General features: G+C 43.6%; 4 protein-coding genes across 9 annotated transcripts in view; 3 read left to right on the forward strand and 1 right to left on the reverse strand.

The window, feature by feature from the left end:
* Nucleotides 1-4412, forward strand: part of LOC106571171 (rho-associated protein kinase 2) — a 77676-nt gene extending 73264 nt beyond the window's left edge. For 2 of the 5 annotated variants that reach the window (XR_001320866.3, XM_014143925.3), the window contains one exon: nucleotides 1611-4412. Coding sequence is in view for 4 of the 5 variants with exons in the window: in XM_014143925.3 (XP_013999400.2) it covers nucleotides 1611-1623 (13 nt within the window). In the remaining variant the exon portion in view is untranslated. The other 3 variants (XM_045695595.2, XM_014143926.3, XM_014143923.3) reach the window with 2 other exon arrangements.
* Nucleotides 4413-24934, reverse strand: part of LOC106571175 (solute carrier family 66 member 3) — a 25476-nt gene continuing 4954 nt past the window's right edge. Inside the window, exons 1-7 of one of the 2 annotated variants that reach the window (XM_014143929.3) lie at nucleotides 10779-11299; nucleotides 9222-9304; nucleotides 6335-6404; nucleotides 5957-6014; nucleotides 5443-5563; nucleotides 4995-5036; nucleotides 4413-4744 (exon numbers count right to left, since the gene is read on the reverse strand). In XM_014143929.3, the coding sequence (XP_013999404.1) occupies nucleotides 4653-4744; nucleotides 4995-5036; nucleotides 5443-5563; nucleotides 5957-6014; nucleotides 6335-6404; nucleotides 9222-9304; nucleotides 10779-10942 (630 nt within the window). In that variant the 5' untranslated portion in view covers nucleotides 10943-11299 and the 3' untranslated portion in view covers nucleotides 4413-4652. Of the gene's footprint in view, nucleotides 4745-4994; nucleotides 5037-5442; nucleotides 5564-5956; nucleotides 6015-6334; nucleotides 6405-9221; nucleotides 9305-10778; nucleotides 11300-24934 lie in introns of those variants that run through there. The other variant, XM_014143931.3, reaches the window with a different exon arrangement.
* LOC106571173 (uncharacterized) lies at nucleotides 11362-13001 on the forward strand. The gene is made up of 2 exons (XM_014143927.3): nucleotides 11362-11517; nucleotides 11806-13001. The coding sequence occupies exons 1-2, from the start codon at nucleotides 11390-11392 to the stop codon at nucleotides 12812-12814; spliced, it is 1137 nt and encodes a 378-aa protein (XP_013999402.3). The 5' UTR covers nucleotides 11362-11389; the 3' UTR covers nucleotides 12815-13001.
* Nucleotides 13554-17276, forward strand: LOC145850158 (uncharacterized). The gene is made up of 2 exons (XM_014143928.3): nucleotides 13554-13699; nucleotides 14023-17276. Exon 2 carries the CDS (start codon nucleotides 14033-14035, stop codon nucleotides 15047-15049), a length of 1017 nt encoding a protein of 338 aa, XP_013999403.2. The 5' UTR covers nucleotides 13554-13699; nucleotides 14023-14032; the 3' UTR covers nucleotides 15050-17276.

Raw genomic sequence — 24934 nt, forward strand, 5'->3', positions numbered from 1 at the left:
ATTGCTTGTTGATTTTGAAAGCCTGAAGGACTGGAGTTGGTCGTTGGAGGATGTCGATGATGATGATGATGATGATGATGATGATATGTTCGGCTTCTGAGGAAGTGAGGGGTAACTTCAGCAGTGGCTGCTGGGAAATTGAGTTTTTGTTGGAGGCGTTGAGTCCTGATGCATGTGTGGCTCCATTGGTAAGAGCATGGCGCCTCAGTCGTAGGTTCAATTCTGGGAGGGATAACAGACTAAAAATGTATGCACTCACTGTACTGTAAGTTGCTTTGGATACAATTGTCTACTAAATATCATACCGGTATTATCACTGATATGCACGTTTTGTGTGATTTCAATAGGGGCATTATACAGAATAGATTGCCAGTAATGGTTGGGTTGTGTAGAGCTTTCTGATGGCAGTCACTGAGTTGGACATTCACTGTTATATGATATCTGCTGTAGAACCCACCACAGTCAGTGTTCTGCTGTAGAACCCACCACAGTCAGTGTTCTGCTGTAGAACCCACCACAGTCGGTGTCCTGCTGAAGAACCCACCACAGTCGGTGTCCTGCTGAAGAACCCACCACAGTCAGTGTCCTGCTGTAGAACCCACCACAGTCGGTGTTCTGCTGTAGAACCCACCACAGTCGGTGTCCTGCTGTAGAACCCACCACAGTCGGTGTCCTGCTGTAGAACCCACCACAGTCGGTGTCCTGCTGTAGAACCCACCACAGTCGGTGTCCTGCTGTAGAACCCACCACAGTCGGTGTCCTGTAGAACCCACCACAGTCGGTGTCCTGTAGAACCCACCACAGTCGGTGTCCTGTAGAACCCACCACAGTCGGTGTCCTGCTGTAGAACCCACCACAGTCGGTGTCCTGCTGTAGAACCCACCACAGTCGGTGTTCTGCTGTAGAACCCACCACAGTCGGTGTTCTGCTGTAGAACCCACCACAGTCGGTGTCCTGCTGTAGAACCCACCACAGTCGGTGTCCTGCTGTAGAACCCACCACAGTCGGTGTCCTGCTGTAGAACCCACCACAGTCGGTGTCCTGCTGTAGAACCCACCACAGTCGGTGTTCTGCTGTAGAACCCACCACAGTCGGTGTTCTGCTGTAGAACCCACCACAGTCGGTGTTCTGCTGTAGAACCCACCACAGTCGGTGTTCTGCTGTAGAACCCACCACAGTCGGTGTTCTGCTGTAGAACCCACCACAGTCGGTGTTCTGCTGTAGAACCCACCACAGTCGGTGTTCTGCTGTAGAACCCACCACAGTCGGTGTTCTGCTGTAGAACCCACCACAGTCGGTGTTCTGCTGTAGAACCCACCACAGTCAGTGTTAATGTGTGTTTGATTTGTCAGAGTTCTCAACAAATCTTTGTTTAGTTGCATGCTGTGTGCTGCTAGTTTGTGGTGTTGATGGCTGGTGTTTAGTTAGCTGTTTGGTGTGTGTGTGGTGTTGATGGCTGGTGTTTTGTTAGCTGTTTGGTGTGTGTGTGGTGTTGATGGCTGGTGTTTAGTTAGCTGTTTTGTATGTGTTTTTACACGCACTCTTATGTGAATAATCCGACTTCATCTAGCAAAATGCCATATGAATTAATTTATTTTCTCTCTTCACAGTTTACCTCTATGATACAAAGATGTGCTGACTCCTCTCACATAATGTGGACTTTGACTGGAGCCTGAACACAGTGGAACCTATACATCTACTTTGCCTTTTCAGAGACAAAGCAGTGTCTCAAATGGGGCCCTATTCCCTATATAGTGCACAACTTTTGACCAGGGCGCATAGGGTTATGGTCAAAAGTAGTTGCACTATATAGGGAATAAGGTGCCATTTTGGATGCAACCAAAGACTGCAAAACGCCATATATTTTAGGAAAGAGGGTCAGGTTAACGTTGCATTCATGTAAGGACTGCAGTCGGACTTGCATATGTCTCAGTAAACCAAATGGTTTCACCTTCTGCCTTCTACAGTATAGCCTGGTGCCAGATCCGTTTGTGCCGTCTTGCCAACTCCATTGCTGTGCTGTTGTCATGCCAATGGCAAGACAGCACAAACAGATCTGGCACCAGGCTTCATACACTATGCGTGTGCAAGTTTGTACAATTCCATGATTTCATGGATCGAGAAAATGAAATACTTTGCAGGTCACTCTAAAACTGCCTTATTTTATAAATGTCATGATGAAATATATACAGACCTAGCCATATACATGCCTGGGTGATCCTCATAAGCTATATAATTAGATGGGTCTGTATTAGGTATGTTAGTGTATGTGTATATATATAGGAATACATGTTCTGTCAGTGTATTATTGCCACAAAGATACATTACCAGTCAAAAGTTTGGACACACCTACTTATTCAAGGGTTTTAATTTATTTTTTACTATTTTCTACATCGTAGAATAATAGTGAAGACATCAAAACTATGAAATAACACATGGAATCATGTAGTAACCAAAAAAGTGTCAAAAAAATGTAAATATATTTAAGATTCTTCAAAGTAGCCACACTTTGCCTTAATGACAGCTTTGCACAATCTTGGGCATTCTCTCAACCAGTTTCACCTGGAATGCTTTTCCAACAGTCTTGAAGGAGTTCCCACAATCTGAGCACTTCTGCAGTCCAACTCATCCCAAACCATCTCAATTGGGTTGAGGTCGGGTGATTGTGGAGGCCAGGTCATCTGATGCAGTACTCCATCACTCTCCTTCTTGGTCAAATAGACCTTACACAACCTGGAGGTGTGTTGGGTCATTGTCCTGTTGAAAAAAAATTTATAATCCCACTAGGCGCAAACCGGATGGGATGGCGTATCACTGCAGAATGCTGTGGTAGCCATGCTGGTTAAATGTGCCTTGAATTCTAAATAAATCACTGACAGTGTCACCAGCAAAGCACCATCACACCACCTCCTCCATGCTTCGTGGTGGGAACCACACATGCGGAGATCGCAAAATTTGGACTTATCAGACAAAAGGACAGATTTCCACCGGACTAATGTCCATTGCTCGTGTCTCATGGCCCAAGCAAGTTTCTTTTTCTTATTGGTGTCCTTTAGTAGTGATTTATTTGCAGCAATTCAACCATGAAGGCCTGATTCACGTAGTCTCCTCTGAACAGTTGATGTTGAGATGTGTCTGTTACTTGAACTCTGAAGCATTTATTTGGGCTGCAATTTCTGAGGCTGGTAACTCTAAGGAACTTAGTTACCAGGTAACTCTGGGTCTTCCTTTCCTGTGGCGGTCCTCATGAGAGCCAGTTTCATCATAGCGCTTGATGGTTTTTGCGACTGCACTTGAAGATTCTTTAAAAGTTCTTGAAATTTTCTGGATTGACTGACCTTCATGTCTTAAAGTAATGATGGACTGTCATTTCTCTTTGCTTATTTGAGCTGTTCTTGCCATAATATGGACTTGGTCTTTTACTAAATAGGGCTATCTTTTCTATACCACCCCTACCTTGTCACAACACAAATGATTGGCTCAAACGCATTAAGGAAAGACATTCCGCAAATTAACTTTTAACAAGGCACACCTGTTAATTGAAATGCATTCCAGGTGACTACCTCATGAAGCTGGTTGAGAGAATGCCAAGAGTGTGCAAAGCTGTCATCAAGGCAAAGGGTGGCTACTTTGAAGAATCTCAAATATAAAATATATTTTCATTTGTTTAACACTTTCTTTGTTACTACTTGATTCCATGTGTTATTTCATAGTTTTGTTGTCTTCACTATTATTCTACAATGTATGAGCATTTTTAATATGAATTAAAACCCTTGAATGAGTAGGTGTGTCCAAACTTTTGACTGGTACTGTATGTGATAGTTTTATTTTTACGAAAACTAAATATTTCACTGCACATATTTTTCCCTGTAATGTTACAATATAGGCTATGTATAAAAAATATAATTTTAAAGTGTGAAATCTGAGTTTAGTCTACAATTGATACTTAGATGAGTGTATTACTTCATTCAAATCATGTTACATTATCAGAGTAAAGTGTTTGTAGCCTAGTCCCAGGTCTGTTTGTGCTGCCTTGTCAACAACACCAACCAAAGGGGCAAAACGGCACAAACGGATCTGGAAACAGGCTAAAGTGTTTGTCTTTATGACCGAATAAGGTGAACCATGAAGTACAATATGGGAATATTCTTCCGCAGTCGCCCCAATGGACGCTGATCGTGGGTCAGTTTTGTATTTACCCCACTAATGGTTAAGGTTAGGATTGGGGAAGCTAATCCTAGATCTGTACCTAGAGGAGACTTCACCCCTGGAGTTTCTCGCCATCAGGCTTCAGTAAACAATGCTGACCATCAGACAGAACTGGAACAATATTTCATATTTCTGTTCTGTATCACTGCCTGACTACTACATGGCTTGTTGGAAAAAATCGGAATAAATACTGTACTCGATAAGACGGAGAATATTCTTTATTGTGTGTTTTACTTGTATTGCTCATCATTTTGGAAAAGTGAAGAATTTTTTTCTAAGGGTTGCTTGAATACCATGTTCTGGGACCAAAAGACCAGTGGAAGCTAAAATGCTAGTTTTCTTTATTGGACAGTCCAGTTTTAAGTCGTTAGTCCCTCCATGTGTCATTCTGTTTGCTGCCTGAAGAACATGATTCAGGTGACTGACAGACTCATCTCCAAAGCTCATTCCACCTTTTTGACATCTCTTCTGTAGTGGAATATCATGGCCAGCACAAATCCATTGAGCGATGACAAGACAGCGAACCGGGTGAGAACTGGAAGAATCAAAGAACCAAAGGCCACAAACTGATCACTGTGAGCTCACTTCCTAATGTTTAACTTCTGTTGAACTTTCAGAAAGTGATCTATTGCATTGATCAGACTAAGCCATAGAGTTGGGTAGAGGATGCACTTGGTCCAAAACCCTGCTTCAGCGAAAGTATGAGATGAGCTCAAGTACATCTCTATGGACTAAGATCACATGGTGATTGCCAAGTCTCTACAAGGTAGGCAGTAGATACTGACCTTGTATGTCTGCTGTTGTCATGATTGTAGTGAACATCCTCGCTGAAACAGAGGATTTGAGTGTAAAAACACAGATGCACAAACAAACCCTCAAAACAGTCAACGATATCTCCATTACTGTATTAAAGGGACAGTTCACCCAAATTACAAAAGGGTGAACTATCCCTTTAAGCATTCAGACCCCCACAATACAAAATGACCAATGGAAGAGGCCTACTGTTCTAGTACCAAACTGGTGGTCAGATTCTCTACTCTTCATCCTGAAGTGTACACCTGTTCACTCCTCATGGATTTAAAAACAGTGGATTGGATGTAAGTACTGGGAGTTTCCATTTCCTTACACCAATCCATTCTTTGTAAATACATGAAGGGGTGTGAACAAGTGCACACTTTGAATGGTAGAGGAATTGGACCACAGTCTCTCCCCCTCCCTTGACTTGGTACTCACCCAAGCAGGTGTAGCAGGATATGCTCCAGGCGAGGGCACTGACCCCGGAGGAGTCCTTGGACTGGTACAGGCACTGTGCGGAGGCAAACTTACTGCTGGCACTGATTAAGGTACAGAGGCTCTGCAGGGGTAGAAACAGGACCAAGAACAGACATGAAGATTATTTGATTTGTTTTACCTTTATTTTACCAGGCAGGTCAATTAAGAACAAATTTGTATTTACAATGACAGCCTGATTTAAGCCCCACTGGGTAAGAACGGAGGGCAGATCCGTACTAACGCACCTGATTCAACTAAGGGCTTGATGATTGGATGATTCAAGTGTGTTGGTCTGGAACAAAAGCCTGCACACCCACTGTGGGCCCTCAGAAACAGGATTAAGGCCTATACACAAGTCACCTAACAGCTGAATGATTTCTGGGGCATCTATATAGGCCTTATAAACAGTTTATGAATCCTTCACTAAGCCTTACAAGTTGTTTATTTAAAGTGGGACCTAACATGCTGTACTTACCATAGCCAGATCAATGATCCAATCTTGTAGTGTGACAAGTTTCCATCCCCCTACAAATCTAGAGTGGGAACATTAAAGACTACAACAGCTGACAGTGAGCATTTCTCAGTATTTGTCATTTCAAAGTGATTGGTTAGGATTGTCCAAGTCAGCCGCTTGTACTCAGTGATTGGTTACGGTTGTCATGCGAGTCAGCCGCTCGTACTGACTCCCTCCCCTTCGATTAAAACGTAATTACCCTCATCAACACACACACAGCATACACGCTCTCACATAGCTCACCCCTCTCAGTGGTCTTTCATGTATAATTGTGTCTGTGAAAGATTGTAATCGGTCAAATCTACCTGGGCATCTGCATTCTGATTGGGTGGAGGATACAGTGCAATGTAGATCAAGCTGTGCTTGGCTTTCCCATTGTAATAGAGGATGAGCAGAAGCAGGACGGTGTCTAAAACAAAAATACAGTGTGCTTCAATTTACACCTCTTAGTTAATGCAACAGACTTGTTAAAGGGGGATTTCAGTAGTTAATGTTAGATGATTCTTCACCCTGTAAGTAGTCTATGGGAAGGATAAAAAGTAATCCATGGTTCAGATTTCATTAAACTGCCACTACAAACTTCTGCGAACTTTAGCCACTTCTAGCTGGCTATCAATGGTATAGTGTCAACCATGACATTTTCTAAATATAATGGCCAAACCAACTGAATTATTTGACATTACTTAAAGATGATTTAACTATGTTTGTAACGTTGCACAGTTGCCCGTATTACTCCCGTAGAGTTTTAGCTAGCTGTGGCTAAAGTTAGCTTAAGTTTGTATTGGCTGGACCCTTGTATTGGATCGGACCCTTTTTTTAAATTTTTGACTAAAATGACATACCCAAATCTAACTGCCTGTAGCTCAGGACCTGAAGCAAAGATATGCATATTCTTGATAAGTTTGTGGAAATGTGAAATTAATGTATGGATAATATTATTTTTTTCATCATCTTTGAAATGCAAGAGAAAGGCCACAATGTATTATTCCAGTTTAGGCGCAGTTAGATTTTGGCAACTAGATGGCAGCAGTGTATGTGCAAATTTGTAGACTGATTCAATGAACCATTGCATTTCTGTTCAAAATCTTGTATCAAGTTTGCCCAAATGTGCCTAATTGGTTTATTAATATATTTTCAAGTTCATAACTGTGCACTCTCCTCAAACAATAGCATGGTATTATTTCACTGTAATAGATACTGTAAATTTGACAGTGCAATTAGATTAACAACAATTTAAGCTTCTGCCCATATCAGATATGTCTATGTCCTAGGAAATGTTCTTGTTACTTACAACCGCATGCTAATCACATTAGCGCACATTAGCTCAACCGTCCCGCGGGGGGTCCTGTAGAGGTTAAAGAAAAACTAACCATGGATTACAGTTTCTCCTGGTCCATATACTTTCAAGATGAAGAAACATCTAACATCAAGTTGTAAAATACTGAAGTTCACCTTTAAGGATCTTCTCTGTCACACACACAATGCTCTATTTTTATATATACTGCTCAAAAAAATAAAGGGAACACTAAAATAACACATCCTAGATCTGAATGAATGAAATAATCTTATTAAATACTTTTTTCTTTACATAGTTGAATGTGCTGACAACAAAATCACACAAAAATAATCAATGGAAATCCAATTTATCAACCCATGGAGGTCTGGATTTGGAGTCACACTCAAAATTAAAGTGGAAAATCACACTACAGGCTGATCCAACTTTGATGTAATGTCCTTAAAACAAGTCAAAATGAGGCTCAGTAGTGTGTGTGGCCTCCACGTGCCTGTATGACCTCCCTACAACGCCTGGGCATGCTCCTGATGAGGTGGCGGATGGTCTCCTGAGGGATCTCCTCCCAGACCTGGACTAAAGCATCCGCCAACTCCTGGACAGTCTGTGGTGCAACGTGGCATTGGTGGATGGAGCGAGACATGATGTCCCAGATGTGCTCAATTGGATTCAGGTCTAGGGAACGGGCGGGCCAGTCCATAGCATCAATGCCTTCCTCTTGCAGGAACTGCTGACACACTCCAGCCACATGAGGTCTAGCATTGTCTTGCATTAGGAGGAACCCAGGGCCAACCGCACCAGCATATGGTCTCACAAGGGGTCTGAGGATCTCATCTCGGTACCTAATGGCAGTCAGGCTACCTCTGGCGAGCACATGGAGGGCTGTGCGGCCCCCCAAAGAAATACCACCCCACACCATGACTGCCCCACCGCCAAACCGGTCATGCTGGAGGATGTTGCAGGCAGCAGAACGTTCTCCACGGCGTCTCCAGACTCTGTCACGTCTGTCACGTGCTCAGTGTGAACCTGCTTTCATCTGTGAAGAGCACAGGGCGCCAGTGGCGAATTTGCCAATCTTGGTGTTCTCTGGCAAATGCCAAACGTCCTGCACGGTGTTGGGCTGCAAGCACAACCCCCACCTGTGGACGTCGGGCCGTCATACCACCCTCATGGAGTCTGTTTCTGACCGTTTGAGTAGACACATGCACATTTGTGGCCTGCTGGAGGTCATTTTGCAGGGCTCTGGCAGTGCTCCTCCTGCTCCTCCTTGCACAAAGGCGGAGGTAGCGGTCCTGCTGCTGGGTTGTTGCCCTCCTACGGCCTCCTCCACGTCTCCTGATGTACTGGCCTGTCTCCTGGTAGCACCTCCATGCTCTGGACACTACGTTGACAGACACAGCAAACCTTCTTGCCAAAGCTCGCATTGATGTGCCATCCTGGATGAGCTGCACTACCTGAGCCACTTGTGTGGGTTGTAGACTCCGTCTCAAGCTACCACTAGAGTGAAAGCACCGCCAGCATTCAAAAGTGACCAAAACATCAGCCAGGAAGCATAGGAACTGAGAAGTGGTCTGTTGTTCCCACCTGCAGAACCACTCCTTTATTGGCGGTGTCTTGCTAATTGCCTCTAATTTCCACCTGTTGTCTATTCCATTTGCACAACAGCATGTGAAATGTATTGTCAATCAGTGTTGCTTCCTAAGTGGACAGTTTGATTTCACAGAAGTGTGATTGACTTGGAGTTACATTGTGTTGTTTAAGTGTTCCCTTTATTTTTTTGAGCAGTGTATTTCACTCAGACACACACACACACACACACACACACACACACACACACACACACACACAAGGAAGAACACCCTTTCATGACTCGTGCCATGATGGGGACATAGCACGAGTCATTGGACATGATAGCATCATCTTGTGCAACATCACCTTGGGCAATGAGTATCGGGTACTCCAGGAACGTGGAAGATGGTGCAGCATGGTGAATCTGGTAGGTGACAAACACGACATATCTGGAATGAAAGGACATGCAGACAGACAGGCAGACAGACGGAGGGAGAAACAGACAGACAGAGACAGGACAGAGACAGACAGACACAGAAGGACAGACGGGCAGACAGACAGACAGACGGGCAGACAGACAGACGGACAGACGGGCAGACAGACAGACAGACAGACAGACAGACAGACAGACAGACACAGAAGGACAGACGGGCAGACAGACAGACGGGCAGACAGACAGACAGACAGACGGGCAGACAGACAGACGGACAGACGGGCAGACAGACAGACGGGCAGACAGACAGACGGGCAGACAGACAGACGGGCAGACAGACAGACAGACGGGCAGACGGACAGACGGGCAGACAGGCAGACAGACAGACAGGCAGACAGACAGACAGACAGACAGACAGACAGACAGACAGACAGACAGACGGGCAGACAGACAGACGGACAGACGGGCAGACAGACAGACGGGCAGACAGACAGACGGGCAGACGGGCAGACAGACAGACAGACGGGCAGACAGACAGACAGACAGACAGACAGACAGACAGTGGATTCGTTTAGATGCCAGTACCAGCAGAGTGACCAGACACACAGGCTGCCTGTATGCCAACACACTAAATCACCAAACTGTACTGCAGGGAATTAGGGGAGTCCGATTTCTGTAGAGCAGTATGTTGTACTGTAGTGAAGTCAGGAGGTAGTCCCGACCTGGCCTTGAACCCGGGACATTTACACTGTCAACCCAACACCTTAGCTATTACATCTGAATCCGAATCTCTTGACGAGGTAGCTAGGTGTTGGGTTAGGAGTCGCCCTTGCCTTTCCCCTTGCCTTTACCATGCTACCAACTGACACCCTGGTTCCCCACACCCCTTTCTCCCAAAGTCAGACGCCCCATCAGTCTGTACCCCATCCATTTCCAGTTGACATTTACCAGTGGGTCGAGTGACAGTGTAATGGGGCACCACAGCTGCAGCCGAGCTATACTGAGACCAGTACAGTATAGAATGCCTCGTTTAAGCCCCTCTTCCCCTACATGAAAGCTGAGGAAGAGTTCAGGGTTGATCAAAGTTATTTCAGAAGGTAGACAGGACTGTAGGTATAGCATCCGGAAACGTTATCGGAAATGCCTCTTTGATGGGTTATAGGCCTATCTAATGAAGTATGCTTTAGATGAAATACTAAATACATTGAATGTCATATGCTGTTCCTACTCAGAGGAGATGAGATGTTTCAAACCACTTGACATTAATTTAGTCGTTGATGGTGTAACCTGTTTTATACATCATTAATGCTTCCTAGTTATTACAACCCCCCCCCCCCCCCCCCAACAAAAATAAAACCCGTTGTTTTTATGTCTCAATTTATCCGTGCAAATTAGACTATGTATGCTTAAGTTGTACATAAATGTACCAATAGGCTAGTCTGAAACACAGCTATGTGAGTAAAGACGTGTGGAGATGTCCCTTAACTTACCCAGTCAACTCCAACAGCAAGCCCTTCAGGCTGAATCCCTTGGAAGACTTCGCTCTTGCTACGAGAACAATCGACGGGATTTTAGACACTAAGCACAAGCAAAATGTACTATAATTTAACAAGTGTAACAAAATGTTCGAGTCGTCTACGGGTGACGTTAGCATATTGTCTTGGTATTGGGTAAAAATAATGATACTTGTAGTCTCCAATCACTCCCGTTAGTTGCCGGATTGACCTGACAGCGTGTAGTCAGTCTACCCTTGAGAATTGGACAGGTGGCTGAGCATTTTTCCAGTATATTACTTTAAGCAATAACCTTTTGGTCATCTCAAAGTGAGCTAGGAAGTGCGCCCCCGAATTTGCATGGCTTGTATTTCAAAGAAGCGTTATATTACATTACATTGATGACAAATTATACAGTTACAACAACAGTAGCCTATCTACTGTATGTTTAGTTATAGTTGTGCCTGCCTATATGATGATCAACGAGTTTGAAAAACGTGAGAGAATTATGACACAGATTAGGCCTATTTCCCCAGAGGTTCGTGATTCACTTTTGGAACTGTTTGTTCCCGCCAGGTGCTGATCGCTCATTATTTACTCAATGATGAATGATTGTAGGGCAGGCTATCCACCTTCCTAATTCCCGTCTACAATGTTGCAACCATTCTGACTGGACGATACAAAACAGGAGCTGGTATAATTTACAGCATCATTTTAGACATATTGTAAAACCAGGGTAAGTGAAGTTTCAAAGATCTTTTTATTGATCAAAATGCTCATAGTTTTGGACAGAAACCTAAGGACATGTCTTTAGCCTATACTAGAGATCTAAGCACTGAGAAATGTAGCCTACTGTAGTTGAAAATATCAACATTTAATGTAATCAAATCAATTATTTTACGCTAGTAATAACATTATAGGCACAGCACTTTAGCAATTGCATTTTAATTGCAAAGCGATTTTTGTTTCAGAAAGGAGAATAACTAACATTTATGAGCATTCCTCTCTCTTTTCCCTTGCTCAGTGCCTTAGTGATGAAGAGCTGGTTTCTCCTTCCTCTCCTGTTTCTGGCATGTTGTTGCCATGGCACCTTCTCTTGCCCAGCCCTTTGCAAATGCTACATATCCCCAAGAAAAACAGAGGTGGTCTGTAATGAAGTCCCCCTCACCCAGTTCCCCTCCTACGGTCTTCCTAGCAACACCACCTCCCTCACCATCCAGTTCACCAACATCAGCTCCATCTCAGAACAGCACCTGAGAGCTACACCCCTTTTACAGGAGCTCTACCTGTACAACAACAACCTGAGCACCCTTCCCTCAGATCTCTTCAGGGGTGTCCCTCACCTGTTCTCGGTGGCTCTCTCGGATAACACATTGGATCAGCTTCCCGCCAATGTCTTCAGCCACGCTCCGCTGCGTGACCTGGTGCTGAAGAACAACCTGATCAGCGGTGTGGATGCTGATTGGCTCCCTGACAACAGTAACCTCACCTGGCTGGACCTTTCAGGGAACCGTTTGACGGGCGTACCCACAGCCCTGTTCCAGAAACTACGCCACCTGAAGAACCTTGACCTCTCCCATAACCACCTGGAGAAGCTCCCGCCAAATTCGTTACACCCTCTGACCAAACTGGAGAGGCTGACGCTGGAGGGGAACAAACTCAGCACCCTGGACGTGTCTACCTTCAGTAACAACCTCAACCTGACACACCTGTTTCTTCTGGAGAACCGGCTTGGACAACTGCCCCCAACCCTGTTCCATGGCCTCCCGAACCTGGCGCACCTGAGTCTGAATGATAACCTGCTGAGCCACATCCCTCCTGGTCTGTTGGACCAGCTTCACTCCATTGATGAGCAGGGGTTGGACCTCACGGTGAACCCCTGGGTATGCGATGGCAAGGTGGAGTACCTGTGGAGGTGGCTGCAGAAGAACCAGAAAAAAGTATTCCTGGCCGATGACATCATGTGTGCCAGCCCTGAGTCTCTGAAGCAACGGTCAGTGATGTCGCTAACTGACAGTGAGCTAGGACTCTGATCCATCCAACCTTTTTCACTCAGATTCTGAATTATCACAGTAACCTATCTCATACTGTGGTCTATTGAACTCCTATCTCAAATGAATCTAAGGTAATGTTAGTCTATTGCATGTTGTGTATTTTCATCCTAATTATACACACATCCACGTAAATAAAAAAGTGACCTGAATTGGAATTTTAAATTAATTCTCTTGGTGTCCTATCCTTGCTTTCTAGCACCTTAGTCTGTCAGAGAGGGGTATAAATACTCCGCCAACTGGCCCCATATCTTGACTGAATAATATACCTATTAAGTAATTATGTATTAAGTCAAATTTGGTAAAAGTAGTCAGATGTTAAAGGCTTAAACACGTGCTGATATTAATCTCTGAACATAACTGAAGGAAATGCAAACAACAGGCCACCGCAGTCTCTTTGTACACATCAAAGATTTATATTTGACCTCTAAAAAAATTACAGAAATAGCTGTAATTCAACTGCTACTGTACATGGCATTTTGTCGTTGTTGTGTAGAGTGTCCATGTCATGTTTTCAACTGCCCCAAAAATGGTTACAGCAAAACAATAAGCGTATGATGAATGACTAAGAATGGAAATTCCCCAGTTGCCCAGGTTTCTATTTCTTTGTTTACCTTTTGCAATAAATCCACAAAAACAGGTTGTGGACTTTATCTAAACCCACTCATTATTTACTCTGTCTGGTGCATAGCTTGACCCACACAAACAAACACAGCACACACACACACACACACACACACACACACACACACACACACACACACACACACACACATTTCATATAAGGAGCATTGAAATAGTCGTAAGAGCAGATGAAACAAGCAAGCCAATGAAGGCAACAAAACACGAATGACAGCAAGATTTCAGGTAAGGTGAACTAAAGGACTTTGATTTAATCACTGTGTCTTAATCCTCTTGACAAACAATACTTTTATCTGTATCTGAAAAAAACTATAACTCAAGTTATTTGTTATGTATTATTTATGACATGTTTATATCGAACATTGAAAGATACCGATCATAATAGTTTCATCCATTAAATAAATTGCATGTATGATGGACTTGACGTTACAGAGCATTAAGGAATTCCTTATGATTTATGAGTCACCTATGTCTTTTGCGTTAACAACCACTTCTGCAAATATTAAATCATGTATGTTTTGAGGCCCAACTATCTCTTTGTTTCACAGTTTTAGAAAGATGAGCACCTGGTTCCTCCTTTCTCTGTGTGTGCTGACCTGTTGTTGCGGCCGCAGCAATGGCGCCCTCTCTTGCCCAGACATGTGCACCTGCCATTTCTCTTTCAGCGACACCAAGGTGGTCTGCAGCGAAGCCTCCCTCTCCCAATTCCCCTGCGATGGTCTCCCAGGCAACACTACCTTCCTGTCCATCCAATCCACCAACCTCAGCACGATTACTGCCAACCACTTACAGGCCACGCCCCTTCTGAAAGAGCTCCAACTGTATTACAACAACCTGAGCACACTTCTTTCATATCTCCTCAGAGCTGTTCCTCACCTGCACACGTTGGATCTCACAGGGAACCACCTGCACTTCCTGCCACCATATGTCTTCAGCCACGCTCCGCTGCGTGACCTGGTGCTGAAGAACAACCTGATCAGCGGTGTGGATGCTGATTGGCTCCCTGACAACAGTAACCTCACCTGGCTGGACCTATCAGGGAACCGTTTGACGGGCGTACCCACAGCCCTGTTCCAGAAACTACGCCACCTGAAGAACCTTGACCTCTCCCATAACCACCTGGAGAAGCTCCTGGCAGGGGCACTGAATCCTCTGAGCAGCCTAGAGAGGCTCAACCTGGAGGGGAACCAACTCAGCGCCCTGGACCCTTCCGCCTTCAGGAACACCCCAAACCTGACGCACCTCTTCCTCCAGGAGAACCAACTGGAGAGGCTTCCCCCGACTCTCCTCCAGGGGCTCCATCGCCTCGATTTCCTGTTTCTCAACTCCAACCGGCTTGGTCACATCTCCAACACCCTGCTGGAGCAGCTCTCCTCCCCACAGACAAGCAACCATCTCTGGGTGGCCTTCAGCCAGAACCCCTGGGTGTGTGATAAGAAGGTGGAGGATCTGTGGAGGTGGCTGCAGAAGAACCAGAAGAAAGCTTTCCTGGCCGATGACATCAGGTGTGCCAGCCCTGAGTCTCTGAAGGAACGATCAGTTATGTCGCTAACTGACAGTGAGCTAGGACTCTGATTTATTTAATATTTTTCACTTAAACAATAAGACGATGGGGGAGCTGTGGAGGTGTCTCAGTATGACCCAGGGGAGAGTGTTCTTTCTGGTGGAGGTGAAATGTGCCAGCCCTGGTTGTTAAGGACCAGGCGGTTGTGTCTCTGACAGAGAAAAAGCTAGGCCTCAAAACTGACAAATAAAACAGGCCCACTGTTCAGGTAATAACTGCAAATTATTCTGTGTTTTGATAGGCTAAAAGGTCTCTCTCGGGGGGGTGTATGTATGTATGTATGTATGTATGTATGTATGTATGTATGTATGTATGTATGTATGTATGTATGTATGTATGTATGTATGTATGTATGTATGTATGTATGTATGTACACAAACACTGTATATTTGAGACAAAAACCTCTTGCATTTCAATTAAGGCTTCTGTATATTTGTGGATACTCTTAGGATGGTCTTAGAAGATCCACTGGCACTAGGTGGCATCATATTCAATGTTTTTGCACGATAAACTCCCTAGTAGATTATTGAGGGACCTGTCCTGAACAGTTGTTATAATGTATAATACATGGTTGACAACAACTATGCATGAATAGAAAATGGACACCTTTGTGACAGCTGCTTTTCTACAGGTCAATCAGCCTGGTAGATCTAGGCTCTGGTGGTGTTAATACTAATATAGCCTCATTATTTTCAGAACTTTGTGGTTTCCCCTCTCTGCAGTGTCTCACTTTGATATGCACTTCATTCTTCTTCTCCTGTTTTTTAATGGCATTGGAATCAATGGAGAGAGAGAGAGAGAGAGAGAGAGAGAGAGAGAGAGAGAGAGAGAGAGAGAGAGAGAGAGAATCAGAGAGTTTGTCCTCTGCGGATGTGGCACAGGCCTCTCTGTCCTCAGGAGGCCTTGATCACAGTAAGTGAGAGACCCAATAATTTATGACTCTTGTAAAGCAGCACCCACGTCTCCAGAGGTGGTTACTTATGAAAATTAAACCCTGATCATAAATATTTGCGGAACAAAACATGGCTTCCTGAAACGGCAGCGGACGTCGGAGCGTTTCCCCCCGGCATCGTACGATAGAGTTGGATAGAGGGCGCCAAAGCCCGTTTTAACATGGACAGCGCCATTGAGGGCTTTAACAATTATGAAGTAGCCAACTGGGTGGGACTTGCTATAGGTTAAGGATTAAATAATTCCATCCACATCAGCAGGAGGGGTCAGCCAATGAATTATACTCCTGAGTAAACATTCCATAATTAAATCACCAACTTTGACTTGTTGCGACTATACACACTCCAGCACAGTAGGTGGTGGTACGCACCTATGTACTGCCAAGACAATCATAGTAGGAGAAGAAATTGACCACTTTAAAAGAGAAAAAGCCCTCAATAGCTCCGCCCATGCTGTCACAGACAAAGATTGCAAAGATAAGAGATCTCTAGTGCATCTTTATGCGTCCTACTCATCCTCGCTCGTTCTGCCGACAAACAGGTGACCTTTCTCTCTGATCAGGATGGACGAGACGGAGTGTGTGTTCTGGCATCGCGCCGCACTGTAATGACTGACTGACAGTGATTTAAAAAAAAAAAGGTTATTGGCAAGGCTTTTAAAAGGTTATTAACAGGGCTTTTCATGCATTTGTAAATCATTTTGGCCATCTTGATTTTACACCAAACAAACATGGTTCATTACAAGATGAAGAGTTAAAATGTAATTCATCTTTCAAATGAGGGTGATGTGATATGAGTATGACTAGTAGGTGCTCAATAACTGCCCTATAAAATAAATACTAATAATAACTTAATATTCTACATTTGAAAAACTGAAATGTATTTTTTTTTTTTATGAAATGTATTGCCAACCTAAATATTTCAATCAAAATCATTTGGATAGAAAATGGCATCTCAAAATGTGAATGCTATAGTGTGAATGCTATAGTGCTTTATAGTAATAGACTGAAAACAAGTTGTGGCTAAAAATGCTTTATGGAATTGCTGTGATTTACAGTGTTTGATTGAATAGAACATTGTGTTCATCCAAAATGGCAGCCTATTCCCTATATAGTGCACTACTTTTCACCAGAGCCCTATGGGCACTATAAAGGGAATAAGGTGCCATTTGGGACACATTAAATGTTTGATTGATATACACCCTATCATGATTCATAGCACCTGATAAAGAGGTTATCATCTTCCATCTCTGAACTACAGTGCCTTATATAAATACTCTCTCCATTAAGGTCTTGTCTGATTCCTGGCACCCTTTTGATACCATGTGCCATTGTGGTAAAGCAATGATCATGGCTCACAACTATGGACCTTAACCCTGCTGTTACGAGAGAGCAGTGTAAGGTCAATTCTATTTCAATTCAGCCAATTCAGAAAGTTAACTGAAATTCCCCCCAAAAATGTGTGATGTTTTTTTACATAGATATTTGGGAATTGGAATTTCAATTTAATTCCTGAACTGACTAAATGTAAATTGAATTTATCCCAATCCTGTAAGACACTGCACAAAATACAATTTGTTTTATCTAAAGGGCCAAACTGATCCTAGATCAGCACTCAGACTCTTTCTGTATATGGCCCAGGAATTACTGAGTCAGCCTCCCAAATGGCATCCTATTCCCTACATAGTGACCTACTTTTGATCAGAGCCATATTGGTCCTAGTAAAATGTAGTGCACTATAAAGGGAATAGGGTGCAATTTGGGAAAGGAAAACAGTATTGTTTCCCACTATAATTTTTTTATTTAACTAGTAAGAACAAATTGTTATTTACAATGACGGCCTATCAATGTACTTGAAGACTTAATTTTTCTTTACTCAAAGCATTGAACAGTTTATTTTCAATAGACCCCACCACTAGCGGCTCTGGGGGGGGGGGGCTACTGCCCCTGTGACAACAATTTTGGACCCCCTTGTGGCCCCCCTAAATGTGGAGTATGAAATCATTTTTACATAACTAATTTTTGCTATCGTTCTTTTTTTACATCCGTTATTAGAAAGTGGCAACGCGGAACACTAATTTAACCCACACATTTTCTAGAGGGACGGCTTTAGGCGGAACACAACAGTATCGTACCATATGCAAAACGATATGACAACAATAACGTCTAATGTAACTGGCCCCTCTAACAGTACAACTGGCCCCCCAGTTGAAATGGTCTAGAACCTCCACTGGACCCCACAGGTCAGATTTCTTACGTCAGCGCCCTTGAAATCCCACAGTTCATGGTCATTTTATTTGTTGTAGATGTTCAAAGCTCTATCAAAAGTGAGAGGAGGTAGCGACGTGCTCCTTAAATACCTACCTGCAGCTGGGTGAGAGGAATCGCAGCTGTCTTCAGGAGCTTTGCTGCATTACTATGCTAGGAGATGGCGACGCTTACGCACACACACACACAGAGAGGTGGTTTAAAGGCGCTACATGGTCAATCTGCCGTCTGCGTTGGCTGTGCAGCACTTATGGTGATACGGCTGCTGCAGAAGCTAGGGAATTCATACTTCTTGCGCTTCGCGGGACAGCGCAGAGTTGTTGTGAAGGAAGTTGTCAAGGAAGAGAGTTTGTGTTTATACAGGACCTTCCACCCCCACCTACCGTCAACAAATCTTGTCATTATAGATCTATACCTCCTCACGGTTACAAAATGTGGCCTCTGGATGCCTCTGGAGGCTACGCAATTGCGTCTGACTACATTTTCAGATCAAGCATAAATTGTAAGGATGAATCTAATCATACTTCAATGATAGCATCAATTGTAGGATCTTAATTTGCTACAGCATGAAAATAGACCTGTAGCAATCGGAAATGTGAATTATTATGTGGATTATAATTAATGGCCATTGCTGTCTGACTCAGGGTTGGGGTCAATTCTGTTTTCAATTCAGGCAGTGAATGGACATTCAGTTCATTAAGGGGCCGATTCATACTTAGGAAATGTACACCTTTCCTACGCCGTTCTCAGTATTTTGTATTCAGACTTAACTTATTCAGTCACCAGCTCTGCAGGTGTGGCTACTTTGCGTGCTCTGAATAGATTTCATTCAACAGTTGAAAACCCTCCCACTTGCACTTCCAACAGATTTTCTCATTGAGTTTTCATTCAATAGGGTTTTCAGTACATGTACATTATCTTAAGCCATCCCTTAAAAATGGTGTACCTTTAAATTAGAATTTTATCGACAGACTCACTAGAATATATTGAGAGAACGGGTTCAGAATATTACAGATACATTTAAAAAATATATATTTTATTTAACCTTTATTTAACTAGGCATGTCAGTTAAGAACAAATTCTTATTTAAAATGACGGCCAAACCCGGACGACTCTGGGACAATTTTGCGCTGCTCTATGGGACTCCCAATCACGGCCAGTTGTGATACAGCCTGGAATTGAACCAGTGACGCCTCAAGCACTGAGATGTAGTGCCTTAGACCGCTGCACCACTCGGGAGCCATCTAAATATATGCATATTTGTCTCCAGTTCAGCATCAATTCTAGATTATATAGGTTTAGGAAAGTATTTATAAATCAATAAAAAAAACAGGTTTGGAGTGTCTTTGTGCATGACAGAAAGAAAACGGTGAAAAAGATGAATGTACATTTATTTATTTCACCTTTATTTAACCAGGTAGGCCAGTTGAGAACAAGTTCTCATTTACAACTGCGACCTGACCAAGATAAAGCAAAGCAGTGCGACACAAACAACAACAGAGTTACACATGGAATAAACAAGCGTACAGTCAATAACACAATAGAAAAAAAGGATATATAAACAGTGTGTGCAAATGGCGTGAGGAGGTAAGGCAATAAATAGGCTATAGTAGCAAAGTAATTACAATTTAGCAGATTCACTCTGGAGTGATAGATGTGCAGATGATGATGTGCAAGTAGAAATACTGGTGTGCAAAAGAGCAAAAAAAGTAAATAAAAACAATATGGGGATGAGTGATTGAATGGGCTATTTACAGATGAGCTGTGTACAGCTGCAGTGATCGGTTAGCTGCTCAGATAGCTGATTTTTAAAGTTAGTGAGGGAGATATAAGTCTCCAACTTCAGCGATTTTTGCTATTCGTTCCAATCATTGGCAGCAGAGAACTGGAAGGAAAGGCGGCCAAAGGAGGTGTTGGCTTTGGGGATGACCAGTGAGATATACCTGCTGGAGCGCGTGCTATGGGTGGGTGTTGTTATCGTGACCAGTGAGCTGAGATAAGGCGGAGCTTTACCTAGCAAAGACTTATAGATGACCTGGAGCCAGTGGGTCTGGTGACGAATATGTAGCGAGGGCCAGCCGACGAGAGCATACAGGTCGCAGTGGTGGGAGGTATATGGGGCATTGGTGACAAAACGGATGGCACTGTGATAGACTGCATCCAGTTTGCTGAGTAGAGTGTTGGAGGCTATTTTGTAAATGACATCGCCTAAGTCGAGGATCGGTAGGATGGTCAGTTTTACGAGGGTATGCTTGGTAGCATAAGTGAAGGATGCTTTGTTGCGAAATAGGAAGCCGATTGTAGATTTCATTTTGGATTGGAGATGTTTAATATGAGTCTGGAAGGAGAGTTTACAGTCTAGCCAGACACCTAGATATTTGTAGTTGTCCACATATTCTAAGTCAGAACCGTCCAGAGTAGTGATGTTAGACGTGCGGGCGGGAGCGGGCAGTGATCGGTTGAAGAGCATGCATTTAGTTTTACTAGCGTTTAAGAGCAGTTGGAGGCCACGGAAGGAGTGTTGTATGGCATTGAAGCTCGTTTGGAGGTTCGTTAACACAGTGTCCAAAGAAGGGCCAGATGTATACAGAATGGTGTTGTCTGCGTAGAGGTGGATCAGGGAATCACCTGCAGCAAGAGAGACATCGTTGATATATACAGAAAAAAGAGTCAGCCCGAGAATTGAACCCTGTGGTACCCCCATAGAGACTGCCAGAGGTCCGGACAACAGGCCCTCCGATTTGACACATAAAAGAGAGGTTGAACAGACTGGTAATAGGGGTTGCAACAATGGCGGCGGATAACTTTAGAAAGAGAGGGTCCAGATTGTCTAGCCCAGCTGATTTGTACGGGTCCAGGTTTTGCAGCTCTTTCAGAACATCTGCTATCTGGATTTTGGTGAAGGAGAAGCTGGGGAGGCTTGGGCAAGTAGCTGTGGGGGGTGCGGAGCTGTTAATTATATAGCATTATAATAGGGAGAATAGTTTATAATAGTAGGCTATACCCTCGGCTTTTGCCTGCTTTAACCATGGAACTGTGTGATGAAGCGGCCAAGTATTGCACCATGCGTCGCGTTCAAGCTGTTATGGCTTGGTCTGCGCTCCGCTCAATAACGATTTAATGAGCCGACAGGTCTTTAAAAAATATATATAATCAAATGTTACTAATGATCCTCAGCAAAAACCACACAGCCGTGACAGCGTTTACAAAGGAAGCAACCCACTGTGCACACACTGGTTGAATCAACATTGTTTCCACCTCATTTCAATGACATTACGTTGAACCAATGTGAAATAGATATTGAATTGACGTCAGTGCCCAGTGGGATATGAAGGTAAACGAAAAACAATGTAAATAAATGGAATGATAATGCAGACTATACCAACTGAAGGGAACTAAAAGTAAATTGTCAGTGTAATATATGTGGTTATTAGGTCTACTGACGGTCGATACTGATAGTGACTAATATTTAACATGATAGAAATGGGAAACAGAGAAAGCCGGGGTAGCCTATAATTAAGACATTCGAGAGTGCCCATCCCTGAAAATTAAAAGTCTGTACATTAAAAATTCAGCATAACGGCAAAGCATTTCATAAACATTTCTGTGGGAAAGTTGATAAGTTGATATGCTTCAGATTGTTGCCATATGACTGGTTTCACATTTGTCTCCAGCGATTATAAGGTAAACTAGATCTAAAACAAGTGTCATTTATATTTACAATCCCCTTCTGCAAACAGATTACTCATTTAGCTGTTAACAATAGCTCTTATCAAGTTGTATATTACAGTGCATGGAGAATGGTGTTATTTCTGTCTTAAAAAATAAAGTAGATGCTTTTTCCACTTGGAACCGGTAGGTTCGCTAGACTTTATTCATGTTGGAATTATTAGGGAATAAGGTCAATGTCGGAATACGGTGTATCTGTACACAGACCTTCATTTATTTGTGCTCCACCCCAAAGAAATAGAGGGTGAATAGGATGCTATTCTCCTGCTTAAGTTCAAGGTCAGAATAAGCATAGAGAGAAAAGTGAATAAAAAGGGATTTACGTTCCATTTACACACGCTTAACTCGGGTCAGAATTCCCCCCTAACTGAAAACAACTGATTTTTTTGTTGTTGCCATTTTCAGATCATTAAATTCTATTTCAACTTGCTTCCTGGAATTGGCTCAATTGAAAATCTAATTGACCCTAGCCAACTTTGACTCTCATCCAAACTCTATTGCTCTCACAAAACAAGAAAGTCTGAGTGCGAATGTTGGGACAACTTAAATTGAACACACCGTTGGTTTACATTTCTCTTAGAGCCATGATAGAGAGCAGTACAGCCCAGGCATCCATCTCATTGACCTTGCAGAACTAAACGCAGCCAAAACAATCACCTGACGAGACGAGATGACAGACTAAGAATTTAACACCGGCCGCAACCAGGCAGAGACGTGCTTTGGCTAATGAGAGAGAGTAGTAGTGAGGGAAACTGGCAGGTTTCACCTTTCTGTTGAAGTACTAAACAGTAGTGCTGTTGGCCCCCGAGCCTCTTTAGTCCCGACTGTAGATCTGAGCGGTTTGGACAGGTGGAAGCTAGTTAGAGTGCCTATAGTTATAGACTGGCAGGTCTCACTTTCTCCCTTTGGCACGCTGAAGTCTGCCTGCAATGGGGGAAATACTGGCGAACCTTTTCCTCCTCCCTGACCATGCGCATTGCAATTAGACCACACACCTTCATGCTGTGGCTTTTGGTTAAGATATCTTTGTCCTCTCGTCTAAGCTGCCATCTAAATATATACTACACAGCAACACCTTCTCTGCCCTCTTACACTATAATTAAGTCTTATAAGTTCAAAGAAAATAACATTTCAACTTCATTAGCTGTCATAGATAAAATGTGAGGGGACATATAAAGTGCACTTATAATCTCTTCTAAAGAGAGTGTGTGTGTGTGTGTGTGTGTGTGTGTGTGTGTGTGCGTGCGTGCGGGGGGCGGTTGTGTGTGTGACTGGAAGATTTTTTATGGCTCCGTCTATCCTGGTGGGATTTAACCTGTCGTCTATTACGGAGCGCTCAGCTGTTGTTGATACAGGTTTAGTGGGGTCCAGTTCTGGGCCCCTGACTGACGTGTCTACTGCTCTTCAACCCTGTTTGTTTTGAAGCATGAGCTTCAAAGAATCAGGAGACACAGGGTCAAGGTGATGACATCAGAACAGGGTCCAGGTGATGACATCAGAACAGGGTCAAGGTGGTGACATCAGAACAGGGTCCAGGTGATGACATCAGAACAGGGTCCAGGTGATGACATCAGAACAGGGTCAAGGTGGTGACATCAGAACAGGGTCCAGGTGATGACATCAGAACAGGGTCCAGGTGATGACATCAGAACCGGGTCCAGGTGGTGACATCAGAACAGGGTCCAGGTGGTGACATCAGAACAGGGTCAAGGTGATGACATCAGAACAGGGTCCGGGTGATGACATCAGAACAGGGTCCAGGTGATGACATCAGAACAGGGTCAAGGTGATGACATCAGAACAGGGTCCAGGTGATGACAACAGAACAGGGTCAAGGTGATGACATCAGAACAGGGTCAAGGTGATGACAACAGAACAGACTCAAGGTGATGACATCAGAACAGGCTCAAGGTCATGACATCAGAACAAGGTCCAGGTGATGACATCAGAACAGGGTCCAGGTGACGACATCAGAACAGGGTCAAGGTGATGACATCAGAACAGGCTCAAGGTGATGACATCAGAACAGGCTCAAGGTGATGACATCAGAACAGGCTCAAGGTGATGACATCAGAACTTTCTAAAGGACCTTGGAGTGTCCGAGAGGTTTGGACTTTCCTGCGATGCCCCCCAATGGACAAGAATTCAGACAGGAATTCGGGAATGGGAATTTATCATGAGCTGTATAGTAAGTACTTGCTTACTCAACGTACAGATTCATGTACAGTATTTACATCTATGCTTGTAGACTGAAGCACTTCATCCATCTGAATTGACAACTTTAGGTCCATCCGTCCATGTACATTTGTGCTTGTTTTATTGCTATTTGCACAGTATTTCCATCAACATCGCACAAGTGGGAGTGTTACATTACCCCAAGGTATTAGTCAAGGCGCATTCATTGTCATTATGCAGACTTTGCTGTCACATAATGATTCATGGTAAATGCATATCTGAGTAAATCTAACGTGTGAAATAAATATTAAGCCCCAGAGGAACCATGGGCCTACTACGCTTAACGAAACAGTCACTCAATAATGTTTTTTGTTTTTTTACTTCAATACCAAATCATTTGTGATCATTGGACGAGACCACTTGAGAAGAAGGTTGTTCCGGTTCATAAAATATAATTGTCTCTCGCGATGAGAAAATCAGTCGTGGAGGGAATCACCAGCAACTTGCCTGAAGCAGTTCTATCTATCTTTATGGTCTCAGCCTGTTGTGAAACCACTTCTATCTCTCTTTATGGTCTCAGCCTCTTGTGAAACCACTTCTATCTATCTCTATGGTCTCAGTCTCTTGTGAAACCACTTCTATCTATCTTTATGGTCTCAGCCTCTTGTGAAACCACTGCTATCTATCTCTATGGTCTCAGCCTCTTGTGAAACCACTGCTATCTATCTCTATGGTCTCAGCCTCTTGTGAAACCACTTCTATCTATCTCTATGGT

Source organism: Salmo salar, chromosome 15 (assembly GCF_965601325.2).
Source record: "Salmo salar chromosome 15, fSalSal1, whole genome shotgun sequence".
Taxonomy (NCBI): domain Eukaryota; kingdom Metazoa; phylum Chordata; class Actinopteri; order Salmoniformes; family Salmonidae; genus Salmo; species Salmo salar.

What these genes read in the sequence shown, in the direction of transcription:
- LOC106571173 (XM_014143927.3), top strand. Translation starts at nt 11,390, where the DNA reads ATGATTGTAGGGCAGGCTATCCACCTTCCTAATTCCCGTCTACAATGT. An exon ending in AGACATATTGTAAAACCAGG is followed by an intron (nt 11,518 to 11,805) that starts GTAAGTGAAGTT and finishes TCCCTTGCTCAG; the next exon opens with TGCCTTAGTGATGAAGAGCT.
- LOC145850158 (XM_014143928.3), top strand. Translation starts at nt 14,033, where the DNA reads ATGAGCACCTGGTTCCTCCTTTCTCTGTGTGTGCTGACCTGTTGTTGC.